Here is a 22,620-nt window from a genome sequence, read left to right as displayed (position 1 = left end):
TTTTATTTAATTTATTATTTTACATATCGATCCCAGTTCCCTCTCCCTTCCTACCTCCCTTTTACCCTCTCTGCCCCCTCACATGTACCCTGACCACCCTCCTCTCCCATCCCCCACCCCAATTCCACATGTAGGGCAATGCCATCCAGGTGGGGTCACCTAGATCTGTCAGGTCATTTGAAGTAGGGACTAGGACTTCTCTCCTGTCTCTCGGTTAAGGCAGTATCCCTCCATGGGGAATGTGTCTGCAAGGTCCTTTTGTGCATCAGGGATACATCCTGGTTCCACTGTCTGAGGTCCCTTAGACTGCTCAGTCCTTCTGGCTGAGACCCATATTCAGGGGGGCCTGAGTCAGTCGCAACATGCTGGATTCCCAGCTATCAGTCTGGGGCCTGTTAGCTCCTCCCTGTTCAGGTCAGCTGCCTCTATGTGTTTCTGTAGCCTGGTCTTGTCCTCTCCTTCTGCATCTGAATTCTAGTTCGACTCAGTGTTTAGTTATCAGTGTTTGCTTCTGTTTCCAACAGGTATTAGATGAGGGCTCCATGGATAAGTTAGCTGTTGATCTCACTATCCGGGAAGGGCATTTATGGTAGCCTTTCCACGGTTGCTCAAATTGTTAGTTGGGGTCAGTCTTGTAGGTCTCTAGACCTTTCTTTAGGTTCAGTTTTCTCTTCAAACCAATATTGGCTCCCTCTTTTATATTCTCTCTCTCTCTCTCTCTCTCTCTCTCTCTCTCTCTCTCTCTCTCTCTCTCTCTCTCTCTTTCCTGTCTTCTATTCCTAACTGGGCTCAATCTTCCTAGTCACACATGTGAATGTGTGAATGGAGAGAGAAGTAGGAGAAAGAGGGGGAGGAGAGGAAAACACACCACTTCTAAGGCTAGCTCATTATAAAATGAAGTCCTGACCGTAAAGATATTTGCCCTCGAAGCTCTGAGCCACCATGTAAGGAAGCCTATCTTCTTTGAGTATTTTGAGGAGGCCCAGGCTGAACATACAAGATATGTACAAGTATGTGAAAGTACTAACCAGTAGTTTTGAATCACTGTAGGCCTGGTGACAGGTATGTGAGTGAAGACACTTTGAGATGGTTCTAATTTCTAGCTATTAAGTCATCCCAAGACACTCACTTTCCTAGCTTAGGCCCTGGGTACTGGCAAGCACAAAGAAATTCTTGCTGTGCTATCTGAATTCCTGACCCACAGAATTTATGTGCAAAATAAAAATGTTTTATGCTACTGAATTTCAAACATGCTTTAGTATGACCAAAGTTTTATGATTAAGTAGCTAGGATAATTGATAGAACAAAAAGAAAATTATGTAACTATTTCCTTCTTCCTAGTCTGTAATATGTAAATAATGGAACTTTAGTTGGTTAGTTGAACAGCTATAACTCAATGTAATGCAAATATTAATGATACTGTTTTTCTTTAGAACTGGCAAAATCTCCCTTTTCTTCCATGAATCTGGTGCAGAGCACATACAACTTTCTGGCCATGCTGAATTATTCAAAATCCATCACTGAAAAATTTCCATGCATCTAGTCTCCCTCTGGTTATTCTAGTGGTCTTGCAGATATGAAGAGAAGATTTGGTTTATTCTTCCCTCAACTCCTCTGTTCTGTTTCTCACTGTGGAGAAGGTACACAATCATATTTCTCCCCTGAACCCTTCTAGACTTTAGTTGTTCTGGAGTAAGGAGCAAGGACTTAACAGCTGCTGGCGGCCTTGGATTCTCCTGAACGGATTTCCCAGCTACTTAACCAGCATTGCCTAGATGTCCATTCAGAGGATGAGTTTCTTCACTGTGTGGTCTTCAGACCTGAAGAACAGTATTCCTCAGCTCTACTGTTCTCTGTCAGACCATTTTCTGCTCTCCTTTTATTTTTAATCTATACCAATGGTGGGGTGATGGCATTCCTGCCCCTAGTGTTCCATTTTCCTTTTGTCCAGATTGGAGCAGGCAGATCTGTAAGTTGCCTGCCTAAACACATATTCATCAAGCAATGACCCTCTCTTTTTTTCATTTCCTTCCCCTTAACTCCTGTACCTGATTTCTCTTTGAACTCACTAGATGAAGGGTCCCACAATTTCTTCCTAGTCTCTTTGGGATTGTAGCAAAGGCTGATGTACAGGGACACAAGTCATGACTGGGTTAGAAGATCTCATACTATAACTTCTTTAAGTCTTAAAATTATGTCAGCCTTGTTTACTGAGTGCTCTCTTTACCTTGTAGGATCTTACTGCCACTGTTTAGTGTGCATTCCATTTAACATTTGTAGGGTAACTGAGAAAATCCTAGTTGGCATTCTCTTACACAATTACTTTATACGTTGCTGTGGATGTTGAATATAATGTCAGGAATAGTTTAAATACTATAAATAGTAACATAATTATAGTGACAAATTTATGTAGCTCTTCTATTCTTGGACATTTAGGTATTTTACTGTAACCAGTACAGTTTTTTCCGCCTGCTGCCGCTGGTCTTGTCCCGCCGCCACGCCAGCCCCAAATAACACACAGAGACTCTGTGTGTATTTGATATTATGCTGTTGGCCAGGTGCTAGTTTCTTATCGGCTAGCTCTGTCTTAATTATTAACCCATTTCTATGTATTTCCACGTGGTCTTACCGAGAGCGGAGGAATGGCAGTTCTGTTCTCTCCAGGCTCTCCATCTTGACTCCTCCTCCCTACTTCCTATTTCCTCCTTGTCTCCTAGTCCCTCCTATCTTCCTTTCCTATTGGCCAACAGTGCTTTATTTATTAACCAGTATGAGAAACATATACAGGATGACATCTCCCATCATTTTACTACTTATTATTATATTGCTTCTTTGCCTTTTGGCTAAAGTCTAATTTGTTTGTTTTGCTTCACTCATGCTAAGCATATGTTCTATTGATACTCTCAGATCTTGACTAATTTAAAGGATATTATTGTCCTTTAAAACTAAGATTTCTATAGTTAGGATGAATTTTTATAAATGAGATTTTTAATTCACAGGACAGAGTTATTCATAAGGTTTTTGATGCACTGTAACAAATAGACTTTCAGAAAGGAAGGTAGAGTTTTGGTTTCTAGGATTCCTCTTTGATACTAGATACAATTTTTAAAAATACTTGACAATTTCCTTTAAATTTCTTTGATTGCTACTGAGTTTGAATTTATTTTCATGTATTATCAACGCATATTTTTTAAAGGAATTGCTTGTTTAAATTTTAGACACTCTGTGATATAAACAGATAATGTAGTTGGGAAGTGACTTTGGGTGTTGTAGAAAACTTGAAATAACCCAAAGCTAGATGTGATAGCAGATGCTTCTAATCACAGCACTCAGATGGTTGATACAAGGAGGATCAAGAGTACAAAGCCATACTCATATACTTATCAAGTTCAGAGCTATCTAGAATATGGCCCTGTCTCAAAAACAGAAAAGAAAAAAATAACTTGAGCAGAGAATCTCCTGTAGTTCAGTAGGAATGAGTGAGTGATCTGATCAGATGTACCAATTAATTTAGTGATTTTCTTTTAAGGGCTTTTCAATTGTGTCTATGTAGACTTACCTCATGTGACATTTGATTATGAATCATTTTAGAGGATCTATCTCAAATGTTACCCACTTCTGATTTTCCCCCTAAGAAGATATGACTTCCCACCAGACCTGGCATCCCTGTATGCAGCTCTTCAGATACTTCAGTAAGACTGTAAGTCAATCACACTCTAGTTGATGGTCTCACACCCAGGAATATATTGGAAAGCATAAATGAACTCCATGATTTATTTTTAAAAACACAAAAGAGGACAAGAAGTTCAAGGGGTTAGGGAGGTGGGAATTAGGTGGGAGGTAAATATGCTCAAAATACATTATATGAAATTTTCAGAGAGTTAATAAAAATACACATCATAAAAGGAGCGTAAAATGGATAAAAGTGGTCTTTTATTACATATACTTGAGAGGCTCCATATTAATGCTATTCTACTTATATGGTCATTAAAAGCCATGGCTTACTGGGTATAGTGGTGGACACCTTTAATCCCAGGATTAGATATTACAAATATTATAAAATATACAAATATTACACCGCAATAAGGAGGCAGAGGCAGGTGGATTTCTATTAGTTTGAGGCCAGCCTAGTCTATATATCTAGTTTGAGGCTAGCCAAGGCTATATACCCCTCTCTCAAACAAATAAACAAACACGCAAGCCATGTCTTAGGAGACTATTTTATGGCACAGAGTATTTTTAATATAACAAATTAAGGTAATACACAGGGTGAACAGTCTTTCACAGTTTGTAAACTATACAAATAAATAAATACAGAAAAAACATACAAAAGAAATACATTTAAATGTTGTGTATCCCTTTGTTGCAAGTGCTGCGAATATAATTACTTTTCTGTTATCTATGTTTACAATAACTATATTATAGAAGTAAAATATAAGTGTCATTAAAATTCTGTTTTTCTTTTTATGTATTGTTAAACATATATTAATTATACATAAAAAATGGATTTCAGTGCATTTTCATACATGTTTATAATGTATTTTGATCTTATTTACTCCCCTTATTATCCTCTCTTGTCCCTCTCCCATTCCTGCTGATCTCCTTCCTCTTTCCAAGTAGAACCTCTTTTACGTGTGTGTGTGTGTGTGTGTGTGTGTGTGTGTGTGTGTGTGTGTGTGTGTGTTTAAGCAACAGGTTCTGCAAACTCTCACAGACTGAGCTATTAAAAATTAGTTTTTTTATGCCATACCTATATGACATATACACCACATATGATAGTAACTGGAAGCAACACAAATGTCCAACTGGGGAGACATACATAATATATGACATCTTCACTAAGATGATAATTTTAAGATATATATATTTTTTTCTAGGATTTGTTTTATAATATTAAAGAAAAGAAATATTAAAAGGAGACCACATTCAATCTCTTCTGATCTCAGAAACTAAGAAGGATGGGCCTAGTTAGTGCTTTGATGGGAGGCCCCCTGGGAATACCAGGTGCTATAAGTTTAAAAAAAGAAAGGAAGGGAGGGAGGAAAGGAAGGAGGAAGGAAGGAAGGAAAAAGAAAAAAGAGCTAGGTGGTGGTGGTTCATGCCTTTAATCCCAGCATTTAGGAGGCAGAGACAGGTGAACCTCTGAGTTTGAGGCCAGCCTGATCTACAAAGAGAGTTCCAAGACAGTCTCCAAAGCTACAGAGAAACTCTGTCTTGAAAAACAAAACAAAACAACAACAAAAGAAATAGTAAAGGAACAGATAAAGCAAATGTGATGTTTTCATAAATGATACCATATGAATCTTTATTCATTTCACAATTTGCTTTTGTGTTTTTGTTTTGTTTGTTTTTAGAGATAGGGTGTCTCTGTAGCTTTGGAAGCTGTCCTGGAACTCACTCTGTAGACCAGGCTGGCCTAGAACTCGAAGAGATATGCTGCTTCTGCTTCCTGAGTGGTGAGATTAAAAGCATGTACCATTACAGTCCAGCTCTATATAGCATTTTTCATAAAAAGAAATCAGGATCTTTTAAGGAACTGGATAATTCCATATCTGGATCAAGATATGTGCAAAATAAACCTGGAAGACCTTATCATATCATATAGCAAAGAAACTATTAGGCTAGTAGTATCATGTCAGAAGCCAATTTGAATAGGGTCCCACAGGCTAAGGATAGTACAATTTGAACTTCAAAAACAAACACATATTGAATATATTTAAGTATGTGAGTTCATAATTTAAAAAAAATACCAAGAGCCAGATTATAGTGCATGCCTGTAGTCCCATTTACTCAGGAGGCTAAGGTGGGAAGAATTTTACTTTATAGTGAATTCAAGATCAGCCTGGGTAACACATATAGGTACTATCTCAAACATATCACAATTGATCTGTTTGGAAGGTATTATGGAACCAGTTCACTGTTCTGTATGTGTTATGTGCATTGTGTACAAGAACTCACAGAGGCCAAAGGACAATATCAGGTGTCACTCCTCAGGAGCCATCTCTATGCAGTGCATTACCTGGAACCTGGGGCTCACATATTAAGCTAGGCTGGTAGGCCAAGGAGCCCAAAGATCTTCATGCTTCTATGTCCCCTGTACTGGGAATACAAGCATGTACCACCACATCTGGCTTCATGTGGGTTGTGGGATTAAACTCAGATGCTCACTTTTTCATGAAAAAAATGCTTTATTAACTAAAATATCTCTATCCCTTTACCTCCACTATTCAGTAACTTGTAAATAAGTAAAAGCATCCAGCATAAAATTGAGAGTACAGTAGTTATAATAAATTGGTGACAATAAATGGTAGTACCTTGCTTTGAGCTGCTGTCCAACAAATGGCAGCACATCTATACCCTGAGCTAAATGAGACATTACATTGTCTGTAAGTGCAAAAGGAAACTGAGAGCACAGTATCATAATGCTAGAGGTAAAAAAAAAAAAAATGTATTTTAGAAGCAAGTCAAGCACAAGACTCACTTTGGAGAAACTTGGAGAGGATCTCTGAGTTGAGTTTGAAGGATTACTACTAACAGTAGTTTGAATGAGAAATGTCTCCCATAAACTCAGATATCTGAACACATAGCTCCCAATTGGTGGGTACTGTTTGAGGAGGATATGGAGCCTTTAGGAGGTACTGCTTTGCAGGACACTGGGGTCAGTTTCCAGTTTACTGATTCCTTGTATGTAGATGAAATGAGATTATCCAGCACTCTGCTTCAGCACCCTGCCATTCTAGACTCAAACACCATGAACTATCAAACAAAACAAACTCTTTCCTAAGTTACTTTCAGGTATAACTTAGGAGCAACAAAAACAAATATAACACTCCCTAGAAAGTTTTTGTAATTTAGACACTTCTCAAATGTGGGTTCCAGAATCTCACATACATCACCACACTCTCACCACACATACATTTCTCAAAGTCACAACTTCAGGCAAATCACTATAATTGAATTTCCATTCCCTGAAAATGGAAGACCCTTGAGATGTTCCTCCCAGGAAACATCTAACTCCTCAGCACTCAATTCTAGCTTCGGGATCCCACTTACATTGCAATTCTGATCTGGCCCCATGGTGAAAAAATGTGAAGACACTCATGATCATGGTTAGATTTTTCTATGGAAGGTTTAATAAATATAAATTTGCTTCATCCCATTCTTCTACCTCCTCAAACACTAAATGCTTCCTGCCATCTCTGTGCTAGACACGGTGCTTCAGATTTCTTACCCACATATTCTGGTATATTCTCAAACTCAGTGGAGTAAGAAGCATCATCCCAATTTTACAGACAATAAAGTAGGAGGCAGAGAAGGAAATAATCCACCCAAGAACCCAAACACTGAGACAGGTCTCCTGAAGATAAACACTGTCACCTCACACTCATATTTCACATTGAAAAAGTGGCAAGCTGTGAAGCAAAGACTTACTGAGTAAGAAGGATACTCCTCGCCAGTAAATGTCATCCTACCATCAATGGCCTTCTAGAGAACATCTCTCCTCAACACTCTTTTGGTTTTCTTCTATGGACTTGACTTCTCCTTTCTGGATGGATTTACTGTTTCCTAATCTCATATTCACAGCATCGGTCATCCTACACACCATATTCCTTTTTAGCTCATAAACTTCTCAATACAACTCAATCCTGCCTGTCTCAAAATTCCTGTTATCTTCTATACCTAGAGCTCTTGCCATTACAGTTTGTTTCCTGAATCATATAAATCCATATAAGGGCAACGTTCTGCTTCTTATGTGTATTTCTTGTCTTCATGGTCTGCAAATTCTTTGAAAGCAGGGTTAAGTACTGATTTACTCCTTTAGGAAGGAAAAGAATGTGATTTATTCTCTAGTTACAGTTGTCATGATTAATCTGAATGCTGGAAATGCCTGCTTTACACTTTTGCACATTTTGCTACAGCACCAAGTTATCATATTCCATTATTCCCTGTGATCTAGAGAAAGACAAGCAGAGATACAAAGTTATGCCAGAGATGTTTCATTTGGTGGAGGAACAGATGTGCTTTAAGCTTGGTGTAAATTCACTGTCTCTGGCTCTTAGATGTTGATGAGCGAAGGCCATGGAGAGTCCATTCTGTCTTTTCTCTTGAATTAGAAATATCAGCAATGAAGAAAAATAATACTAGCAACATCCCTAACCCCTACCAAATGCAGGTTTTTTAAATAAATTTTTTAAAATTATTTTATGTGTATAGGTGTTTTGTCTGCATGTATGTTTGTGTACCATGTATATGGTCTACATGAGGCCAGAAGAGGGTATCAGATCCCTTGGAACTGGAATTATAGATGGTTATGAGTCACCCTGTGGTCCCTGGGAACTGAACCCAAAAGCCATCTCTCCAGTCCCACAGAAGTTTTTTGTTTTGTTTTGTTTTTATTGTGGTAAAGTACACAAAATATAAACTCTACCATCTTGACTGTTTTTAAGTGGTTAAGGTATTAAGGTAGTAAATGAAATACTCTGAGCTGGCATTAAAGACATTCACATTGTGTATCCCCATTACTACCATCCTTATTCAGAACTCTTTCAACTTGTACCACTGAAAGTGTGAATCTGCTGCACAATAAATAGTTCCTGACTTTCCATCAATTAGTGATTCTTTCCATCACTAATCTAGATAAGTTACGAAAACAGTCATATAATATTTGTTCTTTCTGAGGAGCTTATTTATCATAATATCATCAAAGTTCATATATTTTTTTAATATATCTATGTGTCAACATCTTTAAGGCTTTTTTTTTTTTTTTTTTTTTTTTTTTGGTTTTGGTGTTTTTGAGACAGGGTTTCTTTGTGTAGCATGGCTGTCCTGTAGACCAGACTGGCATCAAACTTACAGAGATCCACTTGCCTCTGCCTCCTGAGTGCTGAGATTAAAGGCACACTGCTGGGCAATAACATCTTTCTTATCCATTCATGTACTGACGAACATGTGGCTTACTTCTACTTGAGGAAATAGGATATAATGGTAGTGACAAAAAGCTCATGAGATTCAAGGGCAATATGAACTACCTAGTACACTAGTACACTCAACACTATCATGGGCATGAGCTCCTATCTCTAAAATAAAATATAAAACTCAGGGCCAGAGATGAGTCAGCAGTTAAGAGCACCTGCTGCTCTTCCAGAGAACCTGGGTTCTGTTTCCAGTTCTTATGGTGGTTTACAAACATCTGTAACTCCAGATCCAGAGTATTCAATGCCCACTTATGGCTTCCACAGCACCAGGTCACACATGACACACATACATACATGCATGCAAAACACAAGTGAAGCTCAGAAGAATGTCCTTGAAACATTTGGAAACTAAACAACATGCATCTAAATTATCCATGAGTCAAAGAAAGTCTCAAGAGAAGTAAAAAGTAGACACTGAACTAAATGAAAATACAAATTATTAAAAATCTTATAATTAACTAATATAATCTTCAAAGGGGATTTGTAGTTCTAAATCAGTAATTTAAGTTCCCATATTTAAAAAACTTAAATAAATATTATAAATAAATCAAATGCTACTTGAAAAAAAGGTAATAATAAAGAACAGAAATGAATGAATTGTAAACAGGAATAGAATCAGTGAAAAAGCAGCTGGTTCTTTAAAACTATCAATAAGGTAGGCATGGTGGCACCCTTCTGGCTGATGGCAGGTTGGTCATGCTCCAATGCCAGGCCACACATCCAAAACTACATGGGTAACATAAATTAGACTTGATGGTTTGGGGTGAGGTTGGAACACATTGTTGGGTGGGTAGGGAAGTCTGGAAAGAGTTGCAGGAAGGATGGTTATGATGAAAATACATTGAACAAAAGTCTCAAAGAACTAATTTAAACTTTGCCAGAAAGGACAAGAATTGTCTGAGCACATAGTAGAGAATATGAGCCAATGTTCAAGCAGCAGAATTAGCTCTGACAGTGAGGCACCTCATCTACTCTCAGAGTAAGAGAAAAGGAAAGAAATCTATGAGTAAATTGGGAAATTTGACTGTGATTTGTGCAGATGGCCATACCCGGATCGATTTTCTTTGTGATGAGAAGGCAAGGTCATCAGCAAACACTGAAGGGATGGGTTAGTCAACTAATCCAAATCCAGGAATACACATATTTAATAATGATAATAAAAGAAGAACAAATAGTTACTGTTTGTTTCCTGCAGCTGTTCATTAGAACCAATACAACTTTTTTTTTCAAATAATCCACCAGGGGGCAATGCTGTGATCAATCTTCTCATCCCTCAAATCTTGCAACACTATGAAATTATAATAGACTATAATGCATTATATATTGTAAAATTTCCCTCCACAAAATTCTGTTTAACATTTAAGTACATGTATCCGTGTGTTCTCATGCATGTGAACTCACAACTATACATCAGAATGATGTTCTTTCTTTTGTCAACCTCTCATTGTAATTACATGTTCCTTCTCCCCACCCAATTTCTTTAGGACACACAACAAATACTCTCTAAAGCAGTGGTTCTCAACCTTCCTAACGCTGGACCCTTTAATACAGTTCTTCATGTTGTGGCGACTCCCAACCATAAAATTATTTCATTGCTAGTTCATAACTATAATTTTGCTACTGTTATGAATCATAATGTAAATATCATAAATATGTGATAGGCAGGATATCTGACATGTGACCCTGGGAAAGGTGTAGCAATCCACAGGTTGAGAACTGCTGTTCTAGATCATTTATTTCTTATGGTTAATCAATTAGAATATCCAATGAGAAAAAAGTCCCTAAAAACAAAACCTTATAGCCAGGTGTGGTAGCACATGCCTTCAATACTAGCACTTCCGAGAACCAGGAGATTACCCCAAATTCAAGGCTAGCCTGGGCTAAACATCAAGTTTCAGGCCAGCTGGAGAGTAAGGCCTTATCACAAAACAAAAATAACATAACACATCTCTAATTACATAGCTTCTTTCCAGTTGTATTTTCCCCCCACAAATTAGAGTTATGTTTTCAAAATAGCCTTAAACTGTCATGTATTTAATAAGCTACCATTTCCTTTCTCTCTGATGCTTGCTGCACCCTTAAAATGAAGACATGTCAATCTATATGACTATTAAGTATACCGGTCACAAAAGCTATTTAGGGGTTATGTATGTAGCAATCTGGCTGGGATATATCTCTAAGTTTGGGTCTAATTAATTTGAGCTTCTAAGAAGCCAAGAACAGAGCTGTAACTTAAAACAGTTGGTCAAGATTTTAAAAGGAAAAGTAAATATAAGGGCTGGGAATGGGCTGGGGATTCAGTAATAGACTGCCCAGAACCAGCAAGACCTTGAGTTATATAGGCAAGACCTTCAGTTTGATCCCTAATATGAGGATGTGAATGTAAAAGCCAACTATTTCCCCCAGACACTTAGTGGATGTAGAAGGAGGTTATGCTCTGCAAGTATAGGCTATTTAATTGGCTGTTTCAGCAGGAGGACCTAACTTCTGCAATTGGAGAGGCTTCCAGTCACACCATGCTACTGCTTGTGTCAGATGCCTAAGGGGCTAGAGCCAAAGGGAGTGTGTCAAAGGGGGAGGCTGAAGTCATCAGAAGACTAGGAGCATGAGGGATTTTTGCACGAGGGATTTTTAAATGGGTAAAATCTGTGTTTGACACAAGCTTCCAAACTTGCCTATTTTGAGCTAAAGCTGTTCTAAAACATACTCAAGAGCTATATCATGAAGAGAATCTACAAGGTAAGGGTTGATGTAGCCAGGCGTCAAAGTGTAACAGTGTCAACTTTTTTTGCAAGCTGTTTCAAAAACAAAGTTTCAAAGATTTCTAAAGTAGTATTATTTTTGCTTGTTTTTTTCAATTCAAGGATGATCTGAACTTCTAGTCCTCTTTCCTTCTCCTCCTTGGAATGCTGGTATTACAGACTTGTGCCATCTAGCCCTGTTTATGCAGTACTGGGATAAAACCCAGGACATCTTGTAAGCTAAGCAAGCATTCAACTGTTACATTCCCTTCTAATTAGAAAGTTGCATGGTTTTTTTGTTTTTGTTTTTTGTTTTGTTTTGTTTTTAAAGCAGGACACTATTCCACTGGCTGGTCTTGTAGTTTGGACTGATCTTGAGCTCACTATGTAGCCAAGGATGGTCTTGAACTCTTGATACTCCTGCCTCCACCTTCCAAGTGCTGGGATTACAGGCATGAGCAACCACACCCCCCAGACCAAAAAAAAAAAAAAAAAAAAAAAGTTCCACCAATTTCTTTAATCATTATTATTGTGTATATGACAGAGAGTTTTGAGTGAGTAAATATATATACATACTTTATTGTTATATGGGCTCCAGGGGATCAACTTTAAGTCACCAGGCTTGTGGGACAAGTACTTTTACCCACTGAGCCACGTGTTTACTTGCACATTCATTTATATTGTTTGTTGGGTTTTGGGGGGCTGGGTTGTGTGTATTCGAAAGAGAGACAGGATCTCATCTAGCTTAAGCTGGCCTAGAATGCTGGAATTATGCTGGCTTTGAACCTCTGATCCTCCTAACTCTGGCTCTCAAATGCACGTGGTGAAATTGCATGTCTGGGTTACAGCAACAGGCAACAAAACAAAACAACACAAACCCCTCTCTTAGTAATGAAAATATTTTACTCACATCAGAACCCCCCAAATGAGTGTTAAAGCTAAAACACCTCTACACTATTACTGTATGTCAAATCTTTGTTCCTGTTCAAAAGCCACACACTGAATCCTTAGATTCCCCCCACCCCCACACAAATGACCTAAGTCAGGGTCTGATTTCATTGACACACTTGCACTCCCCAACAACAGCACTTCCTTTGAAAAACAGAATGTCACTTCCTCAGTCCAGAGGCCAGAAGTCCCTTGATTCTGATCTGGGGAGCAGAGACAGGAAACTCTGGTAAGCTCTGTCCCCCATGGCCAGCCACTGGTGCAGCTGACAGAGGGCAGGGTCTGCTGGGAGCTCCCTTGATGCACTGCAGCTGGAAGCAACCGCTCACTTCCAGGCTGTGGGAGTGATTTCTCAGAGTCCAGCACTCCCGGGCAGCATAACAAGGACGTTTCTTGGCAAGTGAAGAGGAGGAAGATGGGAGAACCTGCACTCCTTTAACGGACTTTCCGTTTCTAAACTCCTCGGACTAACCCGTCTCAGATCTTGGCAGCACTTTGTTCCTTGACCTCGCTAAGGAAGGAGCAGGCGCCCCCCACCACCACCACCACCGTGGTCAGTTTCTCACCTAGAGGGGACAGCTTGTCCCAGCATTTTCAGTAAACACTGTCAGTTAGCACCACCTAGCAATTGAGAACCATGATCTCTCCAGACCCCAGACACCAAGGGCTGCACAACACAAAACTCTGGCCAGTTACAGCGGACCAAATTGCAGTGTCACCCCGTGGGGAGGGCGACCGCGCGGGGTGGTGGTGGTGGGGCGGGTGAAGGGGCTGTGAGAGACATACGGGATAATGGGAAAGAAGGGGGACAAACAAATGAGTCACTTAATACAAGCGCTGCACATGCCGCTGACGCTGCCGGTGATGCAGCGGCCGCGGACTGGAAGGAAGCCGGCGGCCACCGGGGAGGGGCGGGCAGAGAAAGGGACCCGGAGAGGGGCGCGGCGCCTCGCCCTTTGTGGGCCGGGGACCGCGCGGCCCCTCAGCCTACCCTCCCGCTGGGGGGCGACTCGGCCCCCTCAGCCCCGGGCGTCAACTCTCCGGGTCGCCCAGAACAATCGCTACAAACTTCGGCACGGCGCGGAGTTCCCGGGGAGGCCGGCGACCAGCAGCGGCAGCCGCCGAGCCGCAGCCCCGGGCGGCGCCCCGCCCCTCGGCGGCGCACCTGTGACAGGTGTGCAGCGCCCCGCTCGCGCCCCGCCGCTCCGGCCCTCGGAGGCCGCGGGGCCCCGGCCCGCCGCCCCCCCACCCCGGCCTCTCTCAGCGTCCCCACCTCAGAGGCCACGGGACGCCCCCCCCCGTCCGCTCGCCCGCCCGCCCGTCCGTCCGCCCGCCCGCTCGCCCTCAGGGCCGCGCCCGCTCGCCTCACTCACATAGCGCCTCAACTTCTTCTCGGGAGGCGATTTCCTCAGCCAGCCGGTGCACACCACGTCGTCGCCGCCGCTCATGTCGCCGGCTGTCTGGAGCCCGCCGCCGGCTCGCGCGGACAAGGGCGCGGGCTGCTTGCTGGGTCAGCCGGCTGCCGGTGCGCAGCTCGCGGTGGAGGGGAGGGGCCGGGCAGCCCCGGGCGAGGACGAGGCGGCGCGGCGCGCGGGCCCGGCTGCCTGCGCGCGCTCGACAACACCCCCCCCCACACACACAGCGCCGCCGCGCGCGCGCGCGCACACACACACTCCCAGCCAGCCCCGCCAGGGCGCCTCAGCAGGCGGGCTCTCGCCACGCCCACAGCCCCCGCGGGGTCCCTGAGGGCGATCTGCACAGAGGCCAACTACCCAGGCTTCGGACCCTCCAGGCCTGGAGGCCAGGAGGCCAGCAGAGCTGTCGCCAGCCCAGCCGGTGTGCCCTCAGGATCTTGGCTGGGTTCTCCCCCCCCCCCCCCGAAGCCTAGAGCTGCAGGCGGGGTCGTGAAGACCTGCTGGCTGGAGCTGGTGCTGGAGCTGGTGCTGGTGCTGGGGAGAGTGAAGGATAGAGGCTGCCCACCCTCGACCAAACACCGATCCTATCCCTCCCCCCAACCCCCACTCCAGGGTCCTGTGGGAAAGAGATCCAAGGGCTGCTCCAGTTTCCTGTCCATTCTCACAGTTTCAGGTTTCAATAAGTCCGATTCTGGCTGAAATGAGTGTCCTGCTTCTCTGAAAGTTAACTCTCACAGCTCTCTAGGCCAGAGAAGGAAACAGACCTACTGTGTGCTGCGAACTTTTGCATTCATTGCTCATAGTGATTGTCTTCATTAACTTACCAATCGGGTAGACAGTAATTATACCCACTTTACAGATAGCCTGAAGTCCCACACGGACACAATGCAGCCATTTCTAATCCAGGTGTGTTGGGAGGGAGGAGGGGGATGTCGCACCTGTTTTTTTCTGAGTGGTAGATTGCTGCAGACCAAACGTGCAGGAAGGGGACTGGACCTTATTGCTAGGAAACAAAGTCCAGCTGGCTCTCTCCCATATTGCCTCTGGAAAAGCTGAATCCAGTAAAAGGAAACTGTAAGAGTTGCAGAATGGAGGAAGCAACAATTAGTCAATGATGTATTTCGTAGTGAATGGAAAAGCAAGGTGGTGTAGAAGAATAAGAAACTGTGATTTAAAAAAACTTTGGAGTTTCCACTCACTTAGGCAATGAGATCTCTCATATATAAATGTGACTATAATGATCTCTTTCTCTCTGCTTTATGGTGAGAAGGATGAGCTAAAGTACAAGGAAGCACACACCTAACACCAGTGCTCCAGGGGGGAGGCGGAGGCAAAAGAAAGCCCAAAGCAGAACTCTTTGGTAAGAGTTCTTTTTTAACTCACAAAGCACCCATACAAACAGCTTTAAGAGGTAGGCTCTTCTCTAGTTTCTCTGGGAAGCTGCTTAGCTATCCACATCATCAATGGGGAGTTGTGCAGTTGATGACAACCTGGAGAAGCAGAATTCCCCGTGCCTCCACATAAGATTATGTTTCTGGATACTTTGCTCATTTCTCTGTTTTGGCGCAGCTAGGCTAGTTGTTTTAGATAGCCGGCATCCTTTATGCCGGTAGGTTTTGATTTTTTGGAGAATTCTTCAGTCATTTCAATCAGGTTGTGAAATCCAGTCCCTACCAGGTGCTTAGATTTTCTAGGCACCCTGAGAGGTGAAGAGACCACTCCCCTTGCCTTCATTTTTCATGGACCTTCAAGTAACCAGTGTGCTGCTGGATGGACTATGAAGCCAGAATGCTTAGGCTGTATCTGGTGCCATATCATCCTTGACTTTTCAATTTAGGGATTCTTAAGCCACCATTTTAAACTTCTGGCTCACAGGACCTTAAACTCTTTGTGAGACATAAATATCGAAATACTTAAGTCTGCCAAATCAATCGGGAGGCAGTGACTCCCAGTCAAAATAAACTCTGATTCTATTCACATCCAGTCATGGGGCCAAGTCTCCAGGATTGCAGCCTGAGAAATCTGCAAGGATTGGCCGCTTCTAGGGTCTGTGATGGAAGTCAAGCATAAATATGCCCTATTCTTTCCTAGGAGTGTAGGAACCCCTCTTATCTGAGAATTATATGACTCAAGACACAGGCTGGGAGACTCTTCAGCTGTTAGTTTGGGTTGCTTTTGTTTAACAAAGACCCGAGTCATTATTTATAAGTCCACATGGAAACAAACAGAAGTCTGGTGTTTTGTGATCAAAGGCAGGAAGGGTCTTGAAATACAACAGTTACAGTTGCATTTGGGTTTTGGAAAGTCCTCTGAACACCCTGATCCTTCCTCAAAGCTTGGAGAAAGGGGCCCTGCTTAGTGCTCTGGCTCGCCTGCCCTGACTCTCACCCTCCCTTTCTTATCACTTGCTGCCCAGGATGAGCTGCTGCACACCACAAACAGGACTGTTGTGGGGGTCCCTAGATCTGTCTTCAGAGTCTCAGAAGTGTGTTAGGCGAGGAAACAGCCCTTGGACAGAATGCTCCTGTCTGGACCTTTACTAAGTCCTCTCTACTCGTTGCTGTGTTCCCCATCCCCCATCTCCCTGGGGAGGGGGGATGGAAAACACAATTACGTGAATGGTTTATTTACATGAAGGTGGGCGCCACCTATCGGAAATAGGTGGAGTGACAGCCGCCCCCTAAGTCTTGTAAGGGCATGCTTCACTAGCTTGTAGTTTAGGCAATTTTGATTAAAGACCACTGGTATTTCCTGAGAGAAATTAATAGCCATCTCCAAGAGTTCCTTGGGACATTAATCCTATATTCTCATTAAGTTCCCAGGAAATGACCATTCTAGGGGAGGATTACCCTGTAGAGATTAAAGGGTATGGAGGGGGTGGACCCAGACACCACCTATGCCCCTTTTCCTTTCTCCTCCACAAAACCTGGGCTCCAAAGGGTGTAGTGTGGCTTTGAATGTTATCAAAGGCAGCCTGCATTCGTGCCTGTCTCAAAGTTGAGGGTTTGTGGCCAGCAGCAGGTGCATGGCTCGTGGAAGGATCCCAGGAATGGGTTGGGAGAGCTGGAGAGAGCTGCCCTTAACTGCACACCAGGCCAGAGTGATTAATACCATTCTCTTCAGGATTGACGTCAGTGACTGGCCTGCTAGTCAGATTGGATGTTTGTGTCCTAGACCTTCTGCCTTTTCTCCTCTTCAATTTAGCTGACAGGTTAATCTCAGAGCTGAGTGCTGTGCTGTGTGCTGTGAGACAGCCAGTGTGACCATATGAGCCATCTTAGCTGGTAGCTTTCAGGACACTCACTTGGGGGGGCGGGGGTATCATGTGCTCCTGGTTACTTTGGACCAACTTTATTACCCTCATTAAATTACCCTGTTACCCCAGGCTGTGGATGGTGGGCTTGGGTTGTGACTAAGACTTGGTTGGACTTCTTCTCTGTTGAGAAGTTTGATAAACTTCTTTGAAAAGTTTGAGCTAGTACATTTTTTCAATTTCACCTTTGTCAATAACCAGAACCAACCAGACATACACACCTTCTTTAATTCCAGCACTCTGGGAAGCAGAGACAGGCAGATCTCTGAGTTCAAGGCCAGCCTGGTCTACAGAGTGAATTCCAGAACAGCTAGAGCTATAAAATGAGCCCCTGACTCAAAAAAAAAAAAAAAAAAAAAAAAAAAAAAAGAAAAGAAACCATCAATAGTGGTGGGAGTGACAATGTTCCTGGAGTCATTAGCTGAAAATCTAGTCCCTGGCAACCTGAGCAAGCTACAGTCACCTGTCCTCATATACCAATAAAGGGAGAAAGGAACTTTACTCACTGTGGCCATGTTGAGAACTAAAAAGTGTCAGTGACTCATGTCCCTAACCCCAAGTTCACCTTGTGGGGAGCACTGACTTAAGTTTAACCAGAGGGCAAAAGACATATGTAACTAAGCAATTCTGGTCAATGTGTGGTCCTATTTATCACTGACCCATCATTGCCCTAGCTCCAGTCTATCCCCAAAATTGTCAGAAGGAGGCAAGTCCCTACTCTGGCTAGCACAGGGCTTCAGCTGTGCTCCATGAAGGAGAGAGAGGGAGAGAGAGAGCAAGTATTCTTCATCTGTTTAGTAGTCTGATAGCTGGAGGAAGGGAGACCCTTCATTTTTTTTAGATACCCTTTCTCTTGCCATGGTGGGTAAAGCAACATCTCTCTGTTATGCAGATCCTGCTGTAAATCCAGTTGTCACTCTCCTAAATAGTACTGTGTACTGTAAACAAGGAGCAGCTCCTTACCTGCTCCACAGAGAAGTGGCTTAAATTAGACTACAAGTCTTGACTACAAGTCAAGACCCATTTCCCCAGAGCTTACCACATGTTTTTTTGTCTGTTTGTTTGTTTTGTTTTCTGAGACCAGGTTTCTCTGTATTGCTTCCCAGCCTGTCCTAGAACTAGCTCTATAGACCAGGCTGGCCTTGAACTCACAGAGATCCACCTGCCTTTGCCTCCCTAGTGCTGGGACTAAAGGCATACACCACCAACATCCAGCTTATCACATGTTCTTTACTGGAAATACTTAGCCAGAGTTATGAGTTCCTTGAGGGCAGGAGTATATCTTCATTTCTGAGGTCAGATACATAATACATGGCCATTCTGTATTTGTTGTGAGGTCAAAAGAATCCATCTTTGAAAGGATGACAAGTAGGACTGTGGACTACTGAACACTCAGAATACTTCAGAAGGATAGAGTCCTACCACAGTCACCATCCCAGCTGGAAAGGCTGAGCAGATTCAAGGAATCCTGAAGTTGCCCCACTGAAGATGGTTATTAGCTGGAATTGTAGCTTAGGGCTGGAGAGCTTGGCCAGTTAACATCTGTAACTCTTGGGGGAGTTTCAAAATCCTTGGTTCCTTTGACCTTTTGATTTCTACCCTCAGGCTCCAGAGAGCTAACTCTGTTAACCTTTAGTTTCCAAATCCAGCTACTATGGTAGATGCCTGATTTCTTCCTCTCTGGGACTAAGCACTGAATCTTTCTGGTAATCCTGACTCCTGGCTTTACTGATAGCCCTGAAATCTAGCATTAAGCTTCTCTCCCCACATAATACTAGAAAAGCGGGAGAAATCATATCCCAAATCAAAGTAGTTTCATAGAACATGTGTGGTGATATTTTGTTTATGATCTAACAAATAAAGCTTGCCTTAAGGTCAGAATGCAAAGCTAGCCATTCCATTTAGCCATAGAGGCCAGGCAGGGGTGGCACACACCTTTAATCACAGGACTTGGGAGACAGAGGCAGAGGGATCTCTGTTAGTTTAGGCCACCCTGGGCTACATGAGATTGCATCAGTCTAAAAGAGAAAAAAAGTTCACACAAAGGTGATCTCAGCACTTGGGTTTCTACACCTTTAACCCTAGCACTAAGCGGGTGGAGACAGAAGAGAGATGCAGTCTGAGGAGCAGTATGGTCTAAGTACAGTCTAAGCAGGCAGAGGAGGCAGTCTGAGGGCAGGATCTCCCCTTTGGTCTGAGCACTGATAGAGAAAAGAACTCTCTAGTGGCTGGCTGCTTTGCTTCTCTGATCTTCAGCATTAACCCCAATATCTGACTCTGAGTTTTTATTATTAAGAACAATTAGAATTCATGCTACAAACATGAGCAGACATTCTTATACTAGGTATGATGGTTTATGATTCTTGTAATTCTAGCACTCAAGAAGCAAAGGGAGGAAGATTGCCGTAGTCTGGAGGCCTAACCTATGCAGAATTTCTGGACTATGAAGTACTCTGCCCACCCCTGCAAAGGAAAACAACCACTAGTCCCTGTACCAAAAGTTGCATTGCATACTATGTGGGTCTGTAGGTTGCAGATCTGATCTTTATTTTTGTAGGGATTTCAAAAGCTTTGGGTATTTCTTCCCAGGTCCCCAAGATGACTGGCCCAAACCTTGTGAGGAGCTGTTGAATGCTTTAAAAACTGTCTTTCTGGTAGAGGGGAGATTGCTTTACAGCATTTGCCAGTAAATATTCATCCACCCCTCCCATCCATGAACATTTCAGGCTATCATTTTAATGTCCTTGAATACAGAGTCAAGAAATGCACACTAATACACCATTATTTTGTATTCCCAGCATAAAGATAAGCAACATGAATAACACTAACTTAATAATGTATCCAGTGCCTCTTTATGTACCCAAGGCCTTGAACCCTTGAGGGTGACCTTGGTCTCCCTCACCTCCTTCCTCTGCTGGCAGAATTACAAACATGTGTACCACACTTTCCAGAAAATTCCATTGGTTATTAACATTATTTAACTGCAAACTTAAATGACTTAGTGTTTTGAGACATCGTTTCTTAAATAAACAATTTTCTTTTTGAGAGGGGGGTCTTACTCTGTAGCCCTTGTCCTGTAACTCTATTGTCTTAGACACAAGGGTGCCTGTCTGCCTCTGCTACCCAGTACTGAAATTAAAAGCATTGACTACCATGCATGACCACTTTGTATGTGTTTAAGGCACATTCACTGTTGTAGCATTTTTCAGAATTTCAGTCTTTAAAAAAACAAAACAAAAACAAAACAGATGAACTATATTCCACTAAATAGATAAACCAAATTTTAGTTACTTGTTCATCAACTGATGGATATTTTAGTTTTTTGTATTTTTAGGCTATTATGAAAGCTGGGATGAACATATATTTCAAACTTTAAGAAATGTTTTTAAAGGTGTGTGTGTGTGTTTTTTGTCTGCATGTATATATGTATACCACATGTGCCTGGTGCCCACAGAGAAGAGGACATTGGATCCCCTGAAATCAGAGTAATAGATGGTTTTGAGCCACCATCAGGGGTCTAGGGACTAAGTTCTAGTCCTCTGAAAAAGCAGTAAGTACCCTTAGCTTCTGATACATCTCTCCAACTCCACCCCCCACCACTTTTATTTATTTTTTTTTTAAGACAGGATCTTCTTTTTATGATGGTGGCAACCATCAGCTGAGCCAAGCTAGGTGCGTACAAACACATCTAGGTGCTATGGAAGAAGAAGCAGTCCCTTCTTTCTAAGAGCTTGCCCTGGCAACACCTCCCTTTCTGTTCTTCATAGGGCTACCAGCCCCACCTATCCAGATAAACTGCAGAGGCGGGGTACAAGGTCAAGCAAGGTTAGGCCATATACAGAATTTGTATCCATGTGGTGGATGCAAATGCCCAATTCTAAGGGTACAACTTATGGCAAGCCTGTCCATCATGGTGTTACCCAGCTTAAGTCAGTTGCTGAAGAGAAAGATGGATGTTTTGAGAGTCTTGAAATTGGGTTCATAAACATTCCACATATAAATTCTTATAGGTTATCCCCATTGATTCATTCCATAAAGCTATTGGAAGGAACTCTGACACCCAGTGTATTACCAAACCAGTCCACAAGTACAGAAAGATGTGTGGGCTGACTATATGTAAACTGACATTTGTAGCCTGAAAGAGCTGTGGCCTTGGAAAAGTGCTGCAAATTCTACTACACTATCTGTGGTTGCCTCATAGCCTGGAGAAGGTGAAATACTCTCAAGCTTCACCATTACTGCTAATACAAATAATATTTGTAAAATTCATACCCAATAAACAACTTAGGACAGAAAGAAAAGAAAGACAGGATCTCACTCTGTAGCCCTGGCTAGCTTGGGCTATGTATTCTAATCTTGAATTCCTAAGAGATCTGCCTGATAGCTACTGAGACTGAAGTATGCATTACCACACCACACCTGACTTGCATTTCAAGCTTTTGCATAAACACAAAAGTCTCTGATCATGATCAACTTTTTTTTCTTTCTTTCCTTTTTTTTTTTTTTTTTTTTTTGGACAGGATCTCACTAAGTATTAGTTACTTTGCATTATGGTGACCACACTATTGATTAACTCCAGGGAAGATTTAATTTGGTTATGGTTTCAGGCCATCATAATGGAGAAAGAACGGCAGATTAGCATAGTTGGTGGCAGTGACAGCAAGTGGCAGAAACTCTTCATAAGGTGGAGCTGGGATGGGGTAGGGATGGGGACAGGTATAGTCTTCAAACTCCTGACCCTAGTGACCTACTTTTGTCAGCTAGACCCCACCTCTTAAAGGTCCCACACACAGCCTTCCAAACCATCAGCTGGGGAATAAGCACTCAGAACCAGAGCCTGTAAGGGACATTTCAAAACCAAACCATAAGAGTAGCCCAGGCAGATCTGCTCTTTGCAACTTTAAAACAATATTTATTTTCTTATTTTATAAGTATGACTGTTTTCTTGAATGAGTGTATATGCACAGGAGTCTTCAGCGCCCAGAAGATGGTGTCTGACCCCTGGAACCAAAGTTAGAGGCCTTAGTGAGCCACCAAGTGGATGCTGAGAAACAGACCCAACACTCTGCAAGAAGAGCAAGTGTTCTGATCTGCTGAGCTCTCTCTCCAGACCCCTGTTCAAATGCTGGGTTATTTTCCATAGTAGTCACACCTACCTGCAATGTATGAGCCAGGCTCCAACCTGTCCACATGTTCTCCAACACTTATTTTCATGATAATTTATATAT

General features: G+C 42.4%; 1 protein-coding gene and 1 pseudogene across 1 annotated transcript in view; one reads left to right on the top strand and one right to left on the bottom strand.

Moving 5' to 3' along the window:
* Positions 1-14,277, bottom strand: part of Gab2 (GRB2 associated binding protein 2) — a 163,715-nt gene extending 149,438 nt beyond the window's left edge. The window contains exon 1 of the mRNA XM_051192265.1: positions 14,038-14,277. Coding sequence (XP_051048222.1) covers positions 14,038-14,112 — 75 coding nt within the window. The 5' untranslated portion in view covers positions 14,113-14,277. The remainder of the gene's footprint in view (positions 1-14,037) is intronic.
* LOC127228929 (60S ribosomal protein L15-like) lies at positions 14,111-21,637 on the top strand (annotated as a pseudogene).
* Positions 21,638-22,620: the final 983 nt, after the last annotated feature.

This window comes from Phodopus roborovskii, unplaced genomic scaffold (assembly GCF_943737965.1).
Source record: "Phodopus roborovskii unplaced genomic scaffold, PHOROB, whole genome shotgun sequence".
NCBI lineage: Eukaryota > Metazoa > Chordata > Mammalia > Rodentia > Cricetidae > Phodopus > Phodopus roborovskii.
This window is presented reverse-complemented; position numbering and strand designations above follow the sequence as displayed.